Source organism: Vigna unguiculata, chromosome 3 (genome assembly GCF_004118075.2).
Source record: "Vigna unguiculata cultivar IT97K-499-35 chromosome 3, ASM411807v1, whole genome shotgun sequence".
Taxonomy (NCBI): domain Eukaryota; kingdom Viridiplantae; phylum Streptophyta; class Magnoliopsida; order Fabales; family Fabaceae; genus Vigna; species Vigna unguiculata.
Window position 1 is genome coordinate 50,856,169 of NC_040281.1, and position 19,488 is coordinate 50,875,656.

Genomic DNA, 19,488 nt, shown 5'->3' on the forward strand with positions numbered 1-19,488 from the left:
ATTATTTATTTTTCCAAATTAATTTCTTTCTTCTATTCTCAACCAGACCAAACGCAATCTGAAATGCAACGATGAAACAAAATCATAATTAAAAAGAGTGGTTAGCATTTAGACCATTATAATTGGATTTAAAAAGAGGGGCAATTTGGTCAAAGAAAAAGGTGAAAAATATTATGTACCTTGACACTGTGCCACACGTGTGGTCCTAAAATATTTTGTTTCAAGACACGTTCCAACCGGTGTCGCTAAGCTAGGAAGAAAAAACCCTTAGCGATAAGAAAGATATTTCGGAAACAACGAAACTGATTAGAGTGTAATAGAGTGAGCATGTATCTCTTTCCCGCTTCGAACTCTCGAGTTAGAGAAAGAGCAGAAGCAGCTCCCTGCAAAACCCTCTGAACATTACATTATTAGGGTTTTATGCTATCAAGTCTGCACTCTCTTCTTCTTCTTCCTCTTATCAGAATGGCCTCTTGCACTTCCCTTTCTCTTTGTCCTCACACCTTCTGTTGCCGCCACCGCCCTTACCCTACTCGCCGTTCTCTTTCTTGCTCTCTCTCTTCTTCTTCCATCCATGGTAATCATCTTTTTATTTTTCACCAAACCTTGATAGAATGGATGCGGTTCTTTTGAGTTTTTTCAATTAAGGCTTCACCGTATTGAGTGGGATATTTCGTGTTTCTAATTGAATTCTTGTTCCTCCTCACATCGTTCTATTTTAGCTAGGATTTGTAATGTTTGAAATGAAGCTTCCGAGGCACCACTACCACATTTGAAAGTGATTTTGATAGGATTTGGGTTTTTAAACGAGTGACACTGTAGCCATCACTCTGCCGATTTGACTTAAAACATGTCTTGTTCTGTTTTGAGATAAACTCTTTCATAAATACTTCTACAAATTCTTGAAGATGAATGTAAGAAAACAGTAAAGAAAAGTTTTTCTCATAAGTAATAAATTATCTTTTTAAAACACTAGTATCGGCTAACTTCTATAAATTAATAAATTAGTTTATACGTATATTTTAACTTATGAAAAATTTATGTAGTCTTTTCTTCTTGTTTTCTTTCTCTAAAGAAGTGCTTATATCCTTCTTGTTTTCTTCCTGTCAAGAAATTTTTATATAGATAAGTTTATACAAATAGACATTAAATTATTGTTTTGTTTCGTTTCTCTTCCTTGCACTATATAGTGATTAACTTTCTGTTTGTTCGTTTTACCTGTAATTTTAATCCTATGCATGGTTATTTTTTCTTTCTCTCGACTAGTTCGGTTTATACTGCTTGATTTTGTAGATACGGATGGACCTAAAGTTCTGCGTAAAAGATCGAGAAGGATAGAAGGTCCTAGAAAAAGCATGGAAGATTCTGTTCAACGCAAGATGGAGGAATTTTATGAAGGACGGGATGGGCCACCCCTAAGAGTTCTTCCCATTGGTGGGTTGGGTGAAATTGGGATGAATTGCATGCTTGTTGGCAACTATGATCGCTATATCCTTATTGATGCTGGTGTCATGTTTCCAGAGTATGTCTTACAATCCATCCTCATCCTCTTCTCTGCGTATTTATGGTACACGAAGAAAAGAATATACTTAGCCCGCTAATAGTTTGAATTGTTGCATGACATTTTCTTATGAAAGACTTTAAAATATAAATACTAACTAAAGTTGGAATGGATCCCACAGTCGAGAACATTTTGAAATTTCAAAAATCTCTTTAAAGTCACAATCAAAATGCCACTGCATGATTGTTGTTTGCTCTGATTTATTTTTCTTTATAGGTGAACTGACCTTGATTTATGCATGGATTGCATATTTCAGCTATGATGAGCTTGGGGTCCAGAAGATCATACCTGATACAACGTTTATAAGAAAATGGAGACACAAAATTGAAGCAGTTATTATAACACATGGTCATGAAGATCATATTGGTGCATTGCCTTGGGTAATGCTTTCTTCTCCTAGGAACTGCCAGTTTGAAAAATACTCTTTGTCAACCAGTTCTCTTTGATAGATTCCTATATATCAGTTTGCATATTTGTAATGAGATATAATGCCCCCTGTTTGATACATTGTACCATAAAAAACTGAGGCTGAGATCAGAGAAGCATCCTTAGTTTAATGAATAAATCAATAGTAGATGCCTTTGCTTCCATGCTATGACAATTGAAAGGTAATGCAATGAGCCTCAAGAAGACATACCACCATTCAATAAATTAGTTCTCTGATCAGTGGCTTTATAGTAGGTTTTAAGGACTAACTTGGGCTCATGGATACGTATATTGACTATTTGTAGTGTACTCTTTTACAAGCTTTGACATATGTCTTATCACAAATGTAGTATTTGAGTGCACTTTTTTGCAAATTACTGGGTGTATATTCCTTGCTTGTAAGATTGACAGTAATTTAAAGCATTCATATTTACAAATCTTCCGTGGTATATGATTGTTTAAGTTCTCCATTTTTTCCTTTCTTCTAAATCTAATGAGTTATTTTTATAATATAAAGTATTCTGATTTTACTTTGTTTTCTTGTACTCTATCTATTTCTCTAACATTTAATCTAGTTTATTATTCTATTATATATTTTAAGAATTTTTGCTGCCATTTTCTTTAATGATTTACATGTGGTCTTGATTTAACTTTGATTTGGTCCATCAGGTCATCCCGGCATTAGATTCTCATACACCAATTTTTGCGTCATCCTTTACCATGGAGGTAAGAAAAAGTCTTTTATGGTCTTATTACTTTTTCGGTAACGTGCTGCTTTTCATTTGTTTTGTCAAATGAATCAACAATAACCTGCCATAAAGGTGATAGGAGGATTTTAGTGTTAACATATTTTGAACTTCAAGTTGACTGACTAATTCTTGAACTCTTAACTTTGAGCCACTGTATTAATATTATTAACAAAATTCGTGACACAGTTTAGTTGTCAAAGTTCTATCCTTTGGATTGCTTATTTTATTCATTACAGTTCAGAGGTGAAACTTTTTCTTTGTAACAGCTTATAAGGAAGCGTTTGAAGGATCATGGTATTTTTGTTCCATCCCGACTGAAAGTTTTTAGAACGAGGAAGAAGTTTATGGCTGGGCCATTTGAAATAGAGCCTATCACAGTGACTCATTCTATTCCTGATTGCTGTGGCCTAGTGCTCCGATGTTCTGATGGTACCATTCTTCACACTGGGGATTGGAAGGTTACTATTTACTTCATTTTATAATGCATTGTCCCTCTCTTCTGCCTTGAATCTCCTGTTGCTGAGCTTGTTGATTCAACAGATTGATGAAAACCCGTTAGATGGTAAAGTTTTTGATCGTGAAGCTCTAGAGGAACTCTCTAAAGAAGGAGTCACCTTGGTGAGCCTCCTTTATCTATTAATTATTATGATGTTTCTCTGTGGCACATAAATAGTCCTTTGATGGTGAATCTGGCTCTCATGATCTGTATTGTGCTCATAGATGTGCCCAAAAGGATAATATCTTTCTGCTTTTTAGAAGTTTCCAGTTGTGGTCTTATCAGTAACTTTTTTATTTTTTTCAAGGATACCGATTGACCTACACCAACCAAAAGTTTAACTTCTTTTTTTATTTAATTCAACTATGTTTGTAAGTGGCTTTTATTTGTTTTGGGGTTGACCTAATGTTTGACCTGACCTAATAAGGATATCAGCTCTATCTTTATTTTTTCCCATGGATATAGGTCTGCAATTTGTTGTAGGTTGAGCACAAATGCTAGACTGTGTTGTTTTTTTTTTTTTTTAATTTTTCCACTGTATGCCTGGTTATGACAAATATATGTAGCCTTTCTTCTTTTCTTTAATATGGATAAAGGGTAGAAGGAAACGGTGCTTTGGATTTTTCTTTTCAGATGATGAGTGATTCAACAAATGTACTCTCACCTGGAAGGACAACCAGTGAATCTGTTGTGGCAGATGCACTGTTGAGGAATATTTCAGCTGCTAAAGGACGTGTTATAACGACCCAGTTTGCATCAAATATACATCGTCTTGGAAGTGTGAAAGCTGCTGCTGATTTAACTGGTAGAAAGTTGGTATGTTCGTTGTTCTCACAAACAAGTTCATATAATCGATAAACAAGTGTTTGCACTATAGTTTCGTGTCTATACTATCAGGTATTTGTTGGCATGTCGCTAAGAACATATTTAGATGCAGCTTGGAAGGATGGAAAAGCTCCAATTGATCCATCTACTTTGGTAATAAACTTTCAGCTAATTTACCTGTTTTTTTTCTTTATCTGCAAAGCAGCTATTTTATCTGTTATTCCTCCTAATTCATTCTTTTAATGGTATTTGATAATTGGATTGTTTTCTATTATTTTTATAAAGTATGTTGAGATATGACTTAAGTGATTAGCAGATGGAAACTGGACGTTGGAGGGTATTGTATTATCGATTAGGTTGTTAGTGGAAATCATTGCAATTTTCAAGTAGGCAAATAGCCAGCTCTAGGTTTTGCTTTGTTTCACTTGGACCTTGGACCTAGTTGGCCTTCCTTTGTACTATTGCACCAGCAGTTAGTTTTTATTTTCTCTGCAACCGAGTTGTATATCCTGGCTTTTGTAAGAGCTTCTACAAGTCACATACATGTTGCCTGCTATTAATTATATCTTATTTTACAAAGGTGAAAGCGGAGGATATTGATGCTTATGCACCAAAAGATTTGCTAATTGTTACAACGGGGTCTCAAGTAAGAACCTTTTAAGGTCTTTAGATTGTCTAGCTCCATTGACTGATCAAGTTTATGAGATTTGACCAAATTTATGCTATTGTGTCAGGCAGAACCACGTGCTGCCTTAAATCTTGCATCTTATGGAAGTAGTCATTCTTTCAAGCTGACAAAGGAGGATATTGTGTTGTATTCAGCCAAGGTATGACACCCACACTAGGTATTTTACATTTTGATTTGTCTAAAGCATGTCCAGTATAAATAAAGCTTGTTTATGAACACTTAAATTCTGATAAATAATATAACTATTTTTTAAACCTATCTTAGAAAGGTGGCAAAGAAAAAATATTATCTGCTAATTAACCAATATATTATTCGAACTTACAATTTACTGTTTCTACTTTTAAATTTTGATTCATTCTTGTAACAATTTCTGAATTATTTTCCCTGCATGAATCATAAATATAATTCTGAAAATTTCTATCCAAAAGTAATGTGTTATTAATCTATCCTTTGTTTTTGTATCACTATTAGGTTATCCCTGGCAACGAGTCTCGCGTTATGGAAATGCTAAACCGCATATCAGATATTGGATCAACTATAATTATGGGGAAGAATGAATGTCTGCACACATCTGGACATGGGTACCGTGGAGAATTGGTAACGTTTTTATTGCATTATTCAACATCACTAAATAATTGTTTTCTACAAAAAATTTAAAAAATGAAGAATATCCCAAATTTTTAAATTACATAGACTTAGTTGCTTTTCAAATTGTTCTATCTTTTTGCGTCTTTTCTCTACACTGTTTTAACTAAATGTCACATGGATAATCAAGCCTTGCCAAACTAGTTACTTTGTCATGACACATTTTCAGTTAATTATTTATAAGATTTGTCTTCTTTATATGAATTCCTGTCAATTATTTATATGACACTGTTTTACCCTGTATGGTTTGTCTTTGATTTGGCATATTACTGAAGATGGCAATTATTTCTGCAGGAGGAAGTGCTTAGAATTGTGAAGCCACAGCATTTTCTACCCATACATGGAGAACTCTTGTTCTTGAAGGAACATGAATTACTTGGAAAATCAACTGGCATTCGACACACAACTGTGAGTGGTTGCCTTTGTTCATGTTCTTCGTGATACATGAGCTACCAGTGTCAATAACCAGATTTAGATAGGCATTGCATATGAATTATTTCATAAACTGCTGAAGCAACTGATGAGATTTATGCACCAGGTTATTAAGAATGGAGAGATGCTTGGTGTTTCTCATTTGAGAAACAAAAGAGTCCTTTCCAATGGTTTTATTTCACTTGGAAAAGAGAATTTCCAGGTTGGTGGCTCCAAAAGATTCTGGTGATCTCGTTTTTAGAAATTTATAATTTTGAGATTACCTCCCACTTTTTCATGCAGTTGATGTATAGTGATGGAGAGAAAGCATTTGGTACATCAAGTGAACTCTTTATTGATGAAAGAATGAGAATTGCATTAGATGGCATCATAGTTGTTAGGTAATGTTTAATGTTCTGAATTAAGTCTAACCCATGTATATCTTGTTTAATATCATGCTAATATTCATCTTTCTACAGCATGGAAATATTTCGCCCACAAAATTTAGACAGTCCGGTTGAGAACACCTTAAAAGGAAAAATAAGAATTACGACAAGATGCCTGTGGCTTGACAAGGGTAAGCTGTTGGATGCACTCCATAAAGCTGCTCATGCTGCCCTTTCAAGCTGCCCTGCAAGCTGTCCACTGGCTCATATGGAAAGAATTGTGTCTGAGGTGTTGAGAAAAATGGTGAGGAAGTACAGTGGCAAACGGCCTGAAGTTATTGTCATTGCTGTAGAAAATCCTGCAGCTGTACTTGCTAACGAGATAAAGACGAAGCTGTCTGGAAAATTCCATGTGGATGGGACACCAACATTCAGAAAAGTGCTGGATGGACATGGGAAAGAAAATCAGAGAACCAAAACACAAATAAGAGGTAACTCAATTTACATTTGAAGAATACATATAGAATTGTGGAGGTCTGGTTTATGTGCAATTGTGCAATTTATATGAAGGTTAAAATAGGTCATGTTAATTGTATGTTTGCATGCTTTCTTTGCAGTCATTTTTCTAAACGAACTGGATCATATTCAGAACTGAATCAAAAAAATGCAGTGTTTATTGATAGATCAAGCAATCTCTGAATAGTATGCATTAGGATACTGAAACAGAGATTGAGAAACAGGATAGAGCAATAATAACGCAGAATCCCCTTCTCTTTGTATTTGAGAGACCAGGTCTCTCCTTAATCTCAATGCTGATCACTATTGATTCCCTACTATCATTTATAACCTGTCATGCTCGTATTTGCCTCCAACTAAACGAGAATGTGATAGATACCCACTAATTAGTTACACTAGTTAAGATTGTTGGCTGAAGAAATGAAGCAGGGTCGATTGAGAGATCTCTGCTGAAGTTTTGGGAGAATTAGGGCCTTTTGAGCATTGAGAGCTGTAGACCTTGAAATTCTACAAATTAGGGACTACTGCAATCGAGAAGCAGAACAGAAGCACCAAAGGAGCAGCATCTGATTTGGCACCAAAAGTTTTGCAGATTATTATGCAAATGAAAATTTTCTGAATAACTCAAGTTACTCAGCTTATCTAGTAATTACAATTTTGTGTTTACTAAGAGATTAATGATGATTCTAGTGCACATATATAAGTACATGAAAGAGCTGGTCGTATTCTATGAACAAGACTTGAGGGGAAAGGTCCAATGTCTTGTTTTGTGTGCTGTGTGAAATTAACTATAATTATATGCTTTTGATTATTTGGAGATTTGTTTTCTTCTTCTTATTAGAATGCTATTTTTTTTTATATTAAAAAAAATAGTATTCTAAATCATCTGTAAATTATAGATGGCTCATACAAACCCAACTACCTCATCTGATATGGGACAAGTAGCAAGAGCTATTGAAAGGATGGCTAATGTATTTCAACAAGGAGATGCTATGAATAGGCAAGTTGTTATTAATCAACTTAATGCAAATGCGTTGCGGGTCAACCAACAAGCTCACCCTCTTGAGTATGTAGGTTTATCGAATTCTTGAGGAATCATCCTCCTTAATTTAGTGACAACTGTTAGAATGTAATAAGCTGTTACAAATTTCTAGAAAATCAACCGTTGTTTTTATTATAATTGATTATGTAAAATAGTATAAATACATATTGTGTGGTCTGCATTAGATACACAATACATTCGAAACATGTACAATTCTATAACAACCATGATCCAGATGTATCTGACCAATGGATTCAAGAAGTGGAGAAGATCTTCATGGCTATGGGTGTCATGAAGAGAGGAAGGTGACCTTTACTATACATTTGCTGAAAGATGAGGTTGAGTTTTGGTGGAATGGAACCTTAGCAAGATTCAATAGTCAAACCTCAACTGAAACCTAGAGATGAAAAAAATTCAATATGGGCTTGAAACATGAGATCAAGCTAAGTTTGAGGTATTTATGATCATAAGAGTTTGAAATATCTCCTTGATCAGAAAGAGTTGAACATGAGATAGAAGGTGGATGGAATTCTTGAAGGACCATGATTTTGAATTAGGATGGTTGATTCCTAATTAATAGATGTTTTTATTATAATTGATTATGTAAAATAGTATAAATACATATTGTGTGGTCTGCATTAGATACACAATACATTCGAAACATGTACAATTCTATAACAACCATGATCCAGATGTATCTGACCAATGGATTCAAGAAGTGGAGAAGATCTTCATGGCTATGGGTGTCATGAAGAGAGGAAGGTGACCTTTACTATACATTTGCTGAAAGATGAGGTTGAGTTTTGGTGGAATGGAACCTTAGCAAGATTCAATAGTCAAACCTCAACTGAAACCTAGAGATGAAAAAAATTCAATATGGGCTTGAAACATGAGATCAAGCTAAGTTTGAGGTATTTATGATCATAAGAGTTTGAAATATCTCCTTGATCAGAAAGAGTTGAACATGAGATAGAAGGTGGATGGAATTCTTGAAGGACCATGATTTTGAATTGATGTACTATTCCAAAAAAGCAAATGTTGTGACAAATGTACTCAATAGAAAGAAGATTCATGTAGTTGGCATGATGGTAAAAGAATTGGAGATGTTAGAAAAGTCTTGAGACATGAACATTAAAGTGGAAATCTAATCAAATCATATGTGTTGTGACATGCTTAACATAACTAACTAGTTTCTTATTATGATTAAGGAAAGGCAATTAGTAGATCTCGATGATTAGAATCCGGGAACAAATGGAACATGAGAGTCTAGAATTTTCTATAGGAGTTTATGGATCTTGAAAGGAAGAGTTTGTGTGTCCAATCATAAAGAATTGCAAAAGATGATTTTAGATGAAGGTCATGAAAGCAAATTTAGCATACGCCTTAGTTTGACTAAGATGTATAGAAATCCTTCTGGGGGTTAAGAATGAAGAAAGATGTTGTCATGTATATTTCGTCTTGCTTGACATATCAAAAGGCAAGAGTAGAGCATAAAGAACTTAGATGGATGTTAGAACAATTAGAGATCCCTAATGAAAGTGGGACAATATTACTATGGACTTTGTTACTCATCTTCCAAGATCAACAAAAGGTTGCAATGATATTTGGGTCATTGTTGATAGGCTGACAAGGTGTGCGCATTTCATACCTATTAACATGAGATATTCTCTAGAGTGATTGTCACACATATATATTAAAAAGGTAGTAAGGATGCATGGCATTCCTTCAAACATAGTGTCTAACAAAGACTTAAGATTCATTTCTAGGTTCTAGAAAAGTGTCCATGAGGCTTTGGGGACCGATTTAAATTTGAGTTCTGTTTATCATTCTCAGACGGATGGTTAGTTGGAGAGGACTATACAATCCTTTGAAGATCTGTTGTGGGCTTGGCTTGTATCCTTGATCACCTTGGAGCTTGGGGAGAAATTTTACCTTTTATAGAGTTTACTTACAATAGCACCCTACACAAGTATAGGAAAGATACTTTTTTAAGCTCTGTATGGTAGGAAGTGCATAACTCCTTTGTGATACGATTCTATCCAAGAAAGAGTACAATCATTTCTGAATTTGAATTCTCAAGAGGCACGACGTGAATAAATCAGAGAATAATGTGGAATAAGACAGAGATAAAGGATGCCGCAATCTAGCAGATTGATAAGTCAAGTGAAGATTCGCCACAAAGATGTTAATTTTTGATAAGAACCAGAGACCTAAGCCAAGAACAAAAAGAATCCTCTCTTTAATGAAATCAAATTTAATATATGACTCTACATTAGTTTTTGGTACCTCTATATATAGGCACATAAGTTTAAGAAAACCTAAGAACCTTACAAGAAGGTCCAAGCCCGAAAACATAAAAACATAAACTAATTTATAAAAGAAAGTCCAAAGCCCAAAACCATATAACAAAGCTAATTTCCAAAAGAAAATCCAAAGTCTAAAAACATAAACTAATTTGCCTAAAAACTCTTTCAAATGTGCTCCAAGCTATAATCTTTATATACTTTGAATTTCTGATTGCTTGTAGCATCAAGAGCCTTCAATAGATTTGATCTTCCAATCTCGTGCTCCTTGCCCTTGTCATAGGTCCTTTAAATTGTAAAGGTTCATCTTCAAGTTCTTCTTGTATGGAATCTTTGGATAGTCCTCTATCACTTTGTGTTGGTATCAAGATGGGGAAAGCATGTCACTAAGACCAAAATTCTTAGAACAAACTAATGAGAAGGTAAAATAGATTCAAGAGAAGATGAAAGCATCTTTGAGCAGACAAAAATCCTAAGGAGATAAGATGATAGTTTATATGGAATATAAGAAAATATTTAGTTAAAGAAAAATATGATCCATAATATTAGAAGAATAAGTTAGAATGAGGCTGGATGAATAAGAGAGGAAATGCATTTTTGATAAAAATAAATATATATGGTTATTGAGGTTGATAACTACTTAACAATGATATTCCTAAAATTATTCAAATGGTTTTTTGATTTTATGGTGTTGAAATTCTTTGGATGTAGTGAATATATTTTCTACACTATTATATAAAGAGGAATTCCTCTTTTGGTGTACAAATTTTGTTTTCCTCATTTTTGTTGATTTGATTTGATTTCAGTCCCTAATTTTTTTAAAAAATCTTAATTTCATGTGCTCCAAATTTAGAACAAATTTAATATTTTTAGAAATGTAATGATGATACTTTTATTACAAGCGATATTTCTATTACATATTTTTAACAATATTTAATTTATTTAAATTTATATTTTACATTAAACTTTATTTAAATTGTATTTTAAAATTATAAATATATAGATTAATAAATTTATACTTGAAATATTTGTATAATATTCAATATCAACAATATTTTAGAGTTGGCTTAAAAATAACAATTTTATAAATTCAAATGTAAAATTTTAAAATAATTTTATAACAAATTAAAATAAATATATTTAAAATTTTAATATTAAATACAATTAATATTATTAAAATATTTAATAAAAAATATCAATTTTAATAAAAATAATCATAACATTATATAAAAGTAAAATTTGGTCTAAAGTTGGAGTGCTTGAAATTGAAAATTTTTAAAAAAATTTAGGATTCAAATCCAATTAATAAATATGAGGACTAAATTGAGATTCATACAATAATTTGACACGTGGCACACTACAGATGTGACATGTGGCATACATATTTTTTTTAAAAAAAATTTAAAAATTTTTACAAAAAAATTAAAAATTTTAAAAAAAATTCAAAAAATTCAAAAAAATGAGGAGCTGACACGTGGCACCTACTTAACGGTGTTGGTTCTCTACTAACAGAAATGACCTAATTGATACTAATTTACAAAAATGAGAACCTAATTGAGACTAATAAAAATACGATGACCAAATTGAGATTTTGCGACAAAAACGAGGACCAACGGAGTATTTTAACCTATAATAAACAAATATCAACAAAAAAATAAAAATAAACATATAGCTACAATAAAATTGTAAAAGTCATTTAAATTTACATTTATAATTTTAGTAATAATAATAATTTTATTATTTGTTTTATCATAAAAAAAGTGAACACTCATGCATTATGCATGAGTTTTCACTGGTGTATTATTATTTTGATACATTAAATTATATATATAGTTCAGTTTATTAGGATTTGATTTTTGTAAGATTTAATTTTATAAGATATGAAATAATATGATATATTGAGTGAAATTATTATATGGGTTTGTATAAAAAAAATATAGTAAGAAATGGAAAGAAATTATGTTCATGGTGTAGTTTTAGAAGAAAATTATTTGGAAAGGAAATATTTGTAAAATATGCAGTAAATTTGATTATTATGTATTTTAGTTGTTATTGGTAGAATTGTTTTTATTTAGTAAGATATTTATGTTGAATTTGAATTAAGAAATTAATTTTATTGATTTTTAATTGAATTTATGATATGTTTGATTTTGTTGTAATCTTTCTTGAGCAAATAAAATTGTCTTGTAAGAAAAGATTATTTCATTTTAGCTGTTATACAAATTATTGTTGTGCTTAAAATATATTAAATTGTCGGGCTTAATATATATTATGTATGGAATTTTAGGAGCTGATATTTTAAGTATGAAAATTTTATTATGAAAGAGAGTTCATAATTTCTATGTGATACGAGTAGGTGCGGAAGATATGTTGGAATTAAGGAGATTGGGTGGAAGATCATTAGTCGCATAAGAAGTAGTATGAATGAACTTTAATATAAAGTTTTACTTAATCTTAGTATTTTTAAATCAATAAATGAATTAATTGATTTATTAAATAGTTATGGTGATTGAGAAAGTTTGGTGTAAGATGATTTTTCTATAAATAGTTATATTTATTGTGTTAGATATTGGACCTAACCTTATTTTCATTGTTGGTAATTACTGTATGATCCCGTAAATAAATTATGAGGGGAGCATAGAGAAATAAAGTTTACGATTTGGAGAAGATATTTTTAATTTTTGAAGAGGGATCAAATCAAGGATTTTCAGTTTGAATATGTTTGAATTTAAATAATTTTAAATAAGAAAATGATAAAGAAGAAAAATAATAGTTAACATAAATTTTGAATCCTGGAACCTGTGGATTATAGGTCCAGCTCGCATTCGCCGCGCCACCCTGATACATATGTCCATGAATCCAAACATTAATAGCAAAAACTTCCAAAAGGCTTTAATTACTAATTCCACCAGTGTTGAAATGCAGTGAACTTCCGTGGTATGCGCCCAATCATTGTCTCCCTTTTCCTTTTTACTATATTTGGTCTAAGTATTAGTGATTTCAACTGATATTTTTCTGCTACATTTTTTGTCTATATCATATAATTTTTTACACCGTAGTTCTATTATTTGGTGCAGATCGAATTGATGTAGGTGGTATACTACCTATTGAAGACATAGCTATTTCAAGTGGAGTTGAGGATGACTTGTCTGATGCGGAGGTTTCAGACGATTTTTTTAAACCACTTGTTGGATCCTCTCCAGTTGAGAAGTCAATTAAAGCTAACAATGGTTATGTACCACAAATGGAGAAGTCATCCCCTTTGAAGGATGGTGGTTCTGAAGACACCGAAGAATGCAATTCTGTAAATACATCAAATTCTGAACCTAAATCTTCAAAATCAGCAAAAAGAAATAAATGGAAACATGATGAAGTTAAGAAGCTGATTGGCATGCGTGGGGAAATGAATGACCGATTTCAAGTTGTTAAAGGAAGAATGGCCCTCTGGGAAGAAATATCTCAGAATTTGTTGTCTAATGGGATCAGCAGAAGCCCCGGGCAGTGTAAATCTCTGTGGACATCGTTGTTACAGAAATACGAGGTTTGTTTCTTCAGTTGTGTGACTTCATGTTAATCTTATAAAGCAAACAATTCAGTTCCTAGAAATAATCCTCCATAATTGTTGGTTGTTTATGTTTAAGGAAGCCTCTACATTGGATGTTGTCGAAAGGGGAACAAATCCTTATGCTGACATTTTTAACTTGTACAAATCTTGTTCATAACCAACAACTCACTGAGTGGGCCGCTATTACCAATGCCTTGGAACTGCATTTTGGCCCTTCTACTTATGCCAACCATGGGGCAGAACTGTTCAAGTTTCATCTTGGCCCCATAACATATTATCAAGCAGCTTTTGGAAAGCTCTGTAACTGTGTCACGAGCCCCCCTCTGGAAATGATTTTAAATTGTTTCATTTAGGACTCATTCTTGAGATTGGAAGAGAATTAGATGTTCTCCTACCTACTTCCATTTCTAAGGCTTTAGGGCTGGTTAGTCAGTTGAATCCAAAATATAAGATTCCCAAAGAAAACCTTTTGCCCATCTCCCTTTTTTCCACAACCTTGAAATCATTTTCCTCTCACATGCAAAACCAACCCATCATCCACCTCTAGAGTTATCTCACCCAACCCCATACCCATCAAGAGCCTACCAGCAACTTAACTACAAGAAAGGCGAGCAATCTATTTGTGTTGAAACTGTGATGAGAAATACTACTCTGGCCACAAAGGTTGTTCAGTGTTTTTCTGTTGTTGTTAGGGGATGAGTTTTCTTCTTCTGCCATCCTTCCTCCACTAGATGGCCGCATTATAACTGAACCAAATGACCCCTTTCTACTCACATCTTCAAATTTGGAGTATTTCTTGAAGGTTTACCGGTCACTATCTTAGTGGACACTTATAGTTCTCACAATATTTTGCAACCACATTTACACCTCCATTTGTGTACTGTTCAAACCCTCAAATTATTTTTTATTAACCAAACTTTTTACAAATATAACCAATTCTAGGACCTCACAATGATTTAGTGAAGATATCCGTCTATAATTGATAGTTATAATTAACAAATTGAGTAGTTATAATGTAACTCAATATGTTTAGTCCTCTCATGGAATAATGAATTTGAGGAAATATGTTAGGCAACTTGATAATCACATATAAGAGTCATTTGTGTGAACTCCTTGAATCTCAATTCTTTCAGCAGTTGTTTGAGCCAAATAAGCTCATAGGTGGTAGAGGTTGTAGTCTTATATTCTGCTTCTATACTAGATCTTGCTACTACAATCTCATGTCAAAAGGATATCCAACCAAATATGAATATGAATAACCCATAACACGAGTGTGGTTGTTTTGACTATATAACAAACTTTTTCCGAGGGCACCTTAATATACTTCAAAATGTGAATTACTACATTTCAATGTTTTGTACATGGAGAATTTGGAAACCAGCTTATCACATTGACTGCAAAGGAAATGTCAGGACTAGTAACTATATGGTAGTTCAATTTCCAACCAATCTTTTACTTCTAAGGATCAGGAAGTGACTCCTCCTGACTAGGTAGAAGTTTGGTATTTAGATCCATGGGTTTATGAGCTTAGACTTCCTTAGTTCAATTTCTTCTAAAATATCCAATGTATACTTCCTTTGAGAAATGACAATTCCATTGTTTAATTGTGCTACCTCAATCTCTAAGAAGTATGAGTTTCTGTTCTTGTTTGAAAATGACAACATAAGTGTTGTTTTATTTGTAAGATGCCATGATGATCATTACCTCGAAAAACAATGTCATCAACATACATTAACTAGTAAATACATCCAATGGTTGTGTGACGATAAAACACTGAATGATCAGCCTTGGATTGATTCATATGAAATTGTTTGTGAACTTTATTGAATCTACCGAACCATAAACCTTAGGAGATTGCTTAAGACTATGTGCATATTTGTGAAAGCAACATACCAATCTCCGTAAGCAACAAAACCAAGGGGTTGTTTCATATAAATTTCCTCCAACAACAAATCACCATGACGAAAGACATTCTGGCCATCTAACTAATAAAGAGGCCAATGACAAAGAACAACCATGGCAAGGAATAATTGGACTCAAGTCATATGAAATTATTGGACATGTTTATTGAATCTACCAAACCATAAACCCTAGGATATTGCTTGAGACTATGTAGATATTTGCGAAAGCAACATACCAATCTCCCTAAGCAACGAAACCAAGGGGTTGCTCTGTATAAATTTCCTCCAACAACAAATCACCATGATGGAAGACATTCTTGTCATCCAATTGATAAAGAGGCCAATGATAAAGAACAACCATGGCAAGGAATAATTAGACACAAGTCATCTTGGTGACAGGATAGAAGGTGTCACCGTTGTCTAATCTGAATACTTAGTATAACCTTTAGCCAACTTGAAGTCATCTTGGCGACAGAGAGGTGTCACTAGAATCCAATCCCAATATGAGTATAACCTTTGGTTATCAAGCGAGCTTTCAAGTTGATCAACAATGCCACCAGGACCAACGTTTATAGCAACCAACAATGCTTTTCCAGTAGGCAAAGACTGAGATCCTAAGTTCCATTGTTTTGAAAAGCATGCAGTTCAACAATCATAGCTTATCTGTAGCTAGGGTGAGCCAAAGCATCACCTACAATTTTAGGAATTCACACAAGAAATAGAAGAAAGACAAATATAAAGGAATGGAGACAATCGATGATAGCTTATAACATTATAATGGGATGAAAGATTACTAGAGGAGCATATACTTTAAGAAGAGCATTGGGAAGAACATACTCAAGTGATGGGGTGGGAGGGGATGAAGTAGGTGGCACTAAGAAAGAGTCAATGATGACCTAGCTGGAAGATGTAGATGCTGTTGGCAATTGTACACTCAAAAGTGAGACCCACCCTCAAATCAACCCATTTTCCACATTTCCCTCATTCGACCATATCACCACCCCATTCCCCCTCATCATCAATCTCTTGGAGAATAACACCTTTCGCTCTCCAATTCTGATCCAACTGTTTCCAATCCTTGAACTAAACACCACTTCTTCCCTATCACCACCGATGTGCCCTTGCTCATAAGCCAAATCACATGTCCCCTTTTTTTGAGCTCGTGCATGATCCACTCGCTTTACCCACACATTCCCAAATAACCATACTGATGAAGCCACATCTTTTCCCTGGGTCACTCACTGACCATCTAATCTCCCCAATTGTAATCCATTCCATAACCCACCAACGACTTTCATCCATAAACCTTGAGGACAAGGTTCATCTAAAGGATGGGGACTTTGATAGCGGGTTGTCAACACAACTTCAACATTCTAGGCCCATTAGAAATATCACTAGCGCACAGGATTACATTTGACCTTTGACCATGAGCTATCTTTGCTTGACTTGTGAATCTTTTCTATTACAGAATTTAGCTAGATGTTCGGCCTGCATTGTAGGGCTGTTGTACCTACCAAGGTCCTTTGCAAGATCAAACTTTTGGAAATAAAAAGGCGGCGAAGGTTTGTTGTTTTTAGTATAGGGTTTTATCTTTTGATTGCTTTGCTCACTGTCATAGTGTCACCATCCTAAAAAATGTGTACAACTAAGAATTAGTTAGGATTGTGACAGCATCTTCAGTTCCTCAAATGGAAAAGGTTGTGTTTCGTATAATACAAGTGTCCAACTATTGTAAGTATGTGATGAATGAATAAATGCTAGTTTAAATAAGACAGCCACGTTTTCCGGTTTCAACTACTCACATCTATATTTATTTTTAAAGCAGGAGGTGAAGAATGAGAAAAATGGCAAGAAGAAATGGCCGTATCTTGAGGAAATGGAGAGGATTCTGTCAGATAGCGAGACACCGGCATCTAAATGATCGGTAAGGTGATAGAGCAGACAAGAAAAATCTGCAAGAGTTTTCTGCATTATGATTGGTAATATGTCTGAACATGGTTGCTGGGAAGCTAATTCGCTAGCTGCATAATTCTTGCTTCTTGAACTCGTTCATTGAATAGCCATTTTTTTGAGACGGACAGCATTAATTAAAGTTCTTAACATTTTACATTGGCACAAGTTAATGAGAAGATCATACTGATTCTGGAGAGGATTTATACCCGTCTTCCAAAGGCTCCCCTTCCACCCAGTGACAGCACTGTAGGGTCTTTTCGATTGGTAATGAGCGGTTAATATGATGTAACGAGGTTAAAGTACATATTTCTGCTACTTATCGTAATTGATTTCATTATTTTTGTTCGTAGCACCGTCTTGGTATGAAACAACTATTTATTTTGCATCTTGGCTACATACGACAGTGAAAAGTGAGTCTCGTTGCTTTTAATTGTCATTTGGCCCATGCAACTCATAGGCTGTCTGTGTTGCGAAAATCAAAGCTGTATATACAGCAAAAGATACTGAGAAATGTGAGGAAACGGAGAACAAAAGGTGAAACTCATGTATACGATTAATTTATAGGTGCTTAAACGGAACTGATGTATACGATTAATTTTAAATATATCGAGGAATAAAAGTAGTCATATAATGAACCGTGACTAGAATATCATAATAAGATCATAAACTTTGCTTGATGTAGTTGTACATTATTTTCTACTTATATTCTTAATATAGATAACTAATTAATAGGACACATTAATGTTGTTTATTTTCTCTTCATGCCATATTTGTACCAAAATTGTGTGGACAATAGAATGATGAATGTTAGGTCGTGTATTTAGACCAAATTTTTTTATTTATTGAATATTAGTTTTTAAAATTAAAAAAAAATTGTCATAGAAACCGGAAACCTGTTTAAACCTTGCATTTTTGGTTTTTTTTTCGTCAAAATCATTCTTCTTGAACGTTAATTTGCTGATTATATATGTAAATTTTCAAAAATTAGTTTTAAAACATCTCGGAAACTAAATTTGGAAATGTTGTAAAATTAATTAATTTTAGAATTCATTTTTTGAAATGTATTAAGATATAATTACTTCAAAAGCTACATTCTTAAAGAGGACAGCATTGAGAAAAAACAACTCTCTTGAGTTTTAGAAATAAGTTTGTAGAATAAATAAATACAAGTCAAAAACTTGCTTTGGGGGGACGTTGTTGATTCGAAGTCAGTAAACCAATGTATTTAATACAAAAAACATAATTAATCAACACAACAATGCATTATATGTACCTTCACAAAGCTATGCTTGTGCGCGGGACACAATAAAAATATTAATGACATTTATTAAAGTAGGAAACAAGTCATGAAATAATGCTAAATAGAAAACAAAGATGAATATTGTAAAATAAGTAAAAATATATAAAACTAAAATTTTTTTTAGGTCATTTTTATAGAAGCAGTTAACTAATCCACTACATTTTTGAGAAAATAGTTAATAGTATTAATTTTATTTCAAATTTATATATTTTTAAATTACCCACAACAATGATGAGACATGCTTTAATTATTTTCTCAAACATTTTTGAGCTTAAAGTCCTTTAACCAATTTCATTAATATATGTATTCTTTAAAGCTCTATTAACTATGACTACGAATGACCATGTTAAGGTTTCTAAAATGCTTGTCGTGCAATATGAACTTAAACGTGACTATAAAATTAATCTATTTCACTCATTATTTGTTGAAACTCGATTGAATGTTTCATAATTTAGGTTATTTTCGTGAAAACAAAAAGTTGTGCAAAATACATTGTACATTTATTCTTATAAAAAACTATCAAACGAAACTTAAAATATCAGTATTATAGAAAGGATTAAAGGAAGTAAGAAACAAGAAATACAAAATACAATGTAAAATGTGAAAAATCACAGGGAGGTCTTTCATGCATCCTTGATATATACATTTCACTATTGTGGTTAAATCTAAGCAAACATGAATATTTAATGAAAAATAAAGCAGTTATATTACACTTTTTAAA

General features: G+C 33.1%; 1 protein-coding gene across 7 annotated transcripts; it reads left to right on the top strand.

The window, feature by feature from the left end:
• Positions 1-273: 273 nt before the first annotated feature.
• LOC114178171 (ribonuclease J) lies at positions 274-17,850 on the top strand. Of its 7 annotated transcripts, none has more exons than XM_028063924.1 (18): positions 277-577; positions 1,294-1,522; positions 1,818-1,941; positions 2,657-2,713; positions 3,003-3,194; positions 3,277-3,354; positions 3,866-4,048; positions 4,130-4,210; positions 4,638-4,703; positions 4,792-4,884; positions 5,217-5,342; positions 5,685-5,798; positions 5,929-6,024; positions 6,105-6,202; positions 6,281-6,678; positions 13,126-13,589; positions 16,983-17,076; positions 17,340-17,453. In XM_028063924.1, the coding sequence occupies exons 1-17, from the start codon at positions 421-423 to the stop codon at positions 17,061-17,063; spliced, it is 2,637 nt and encodes an 878-aa protein (XP_027919725.1). In that variant the 5' UTR covers positions 277-420; the 3' UTR covers positions 17,064-17,076; positions 17,340-17,453. The 7 variants fall into 7 exon arrangements, with proteins under 7 accessions (XP_027919727.1, XP_027919725.1, XP_027919722.1 ...); XM_028063921.1 differs by lacking the exon at positions 16,983-17,076 and adding an exon at positions 17,634-17,850 and having other exon boundaries at positions 278-577; positions 17,337-17,438; XM_028063923.1 differs by lacking the exon at positions 16,983-17,076 and adding an exon at positions 17,634-17,850 and having other exon boundaries at positions 280-577; positions 17,340-17,438.
• The last annotated feature ends 1,638 nt before the right edge of the window (positions 17,851-19,488 follow it).

Coding starts and splice junctions, on each gene's coding strand:
- LOC114178171 (XM_028063920.1), top strand. CDS start 421: ATGCTATCAAGTCTGCACTCTCTTCTTCTTCTTCCTCTTATCAGAATG. Junction 2,714..3,002: donor CGTCATCCTTTACCATGGAG/GTAAGAAAAAGT, acceptor TCTTTGTAACAG/CTTATAAGGAAGCGTTTGAA. Junction 4,049..4,129: donor ATTTAACTGGTAGAAAGTTG/GTATGTTCGTTG, acceptor CTATACTATCAG/GTATTTGTTGGCATGTCGCT.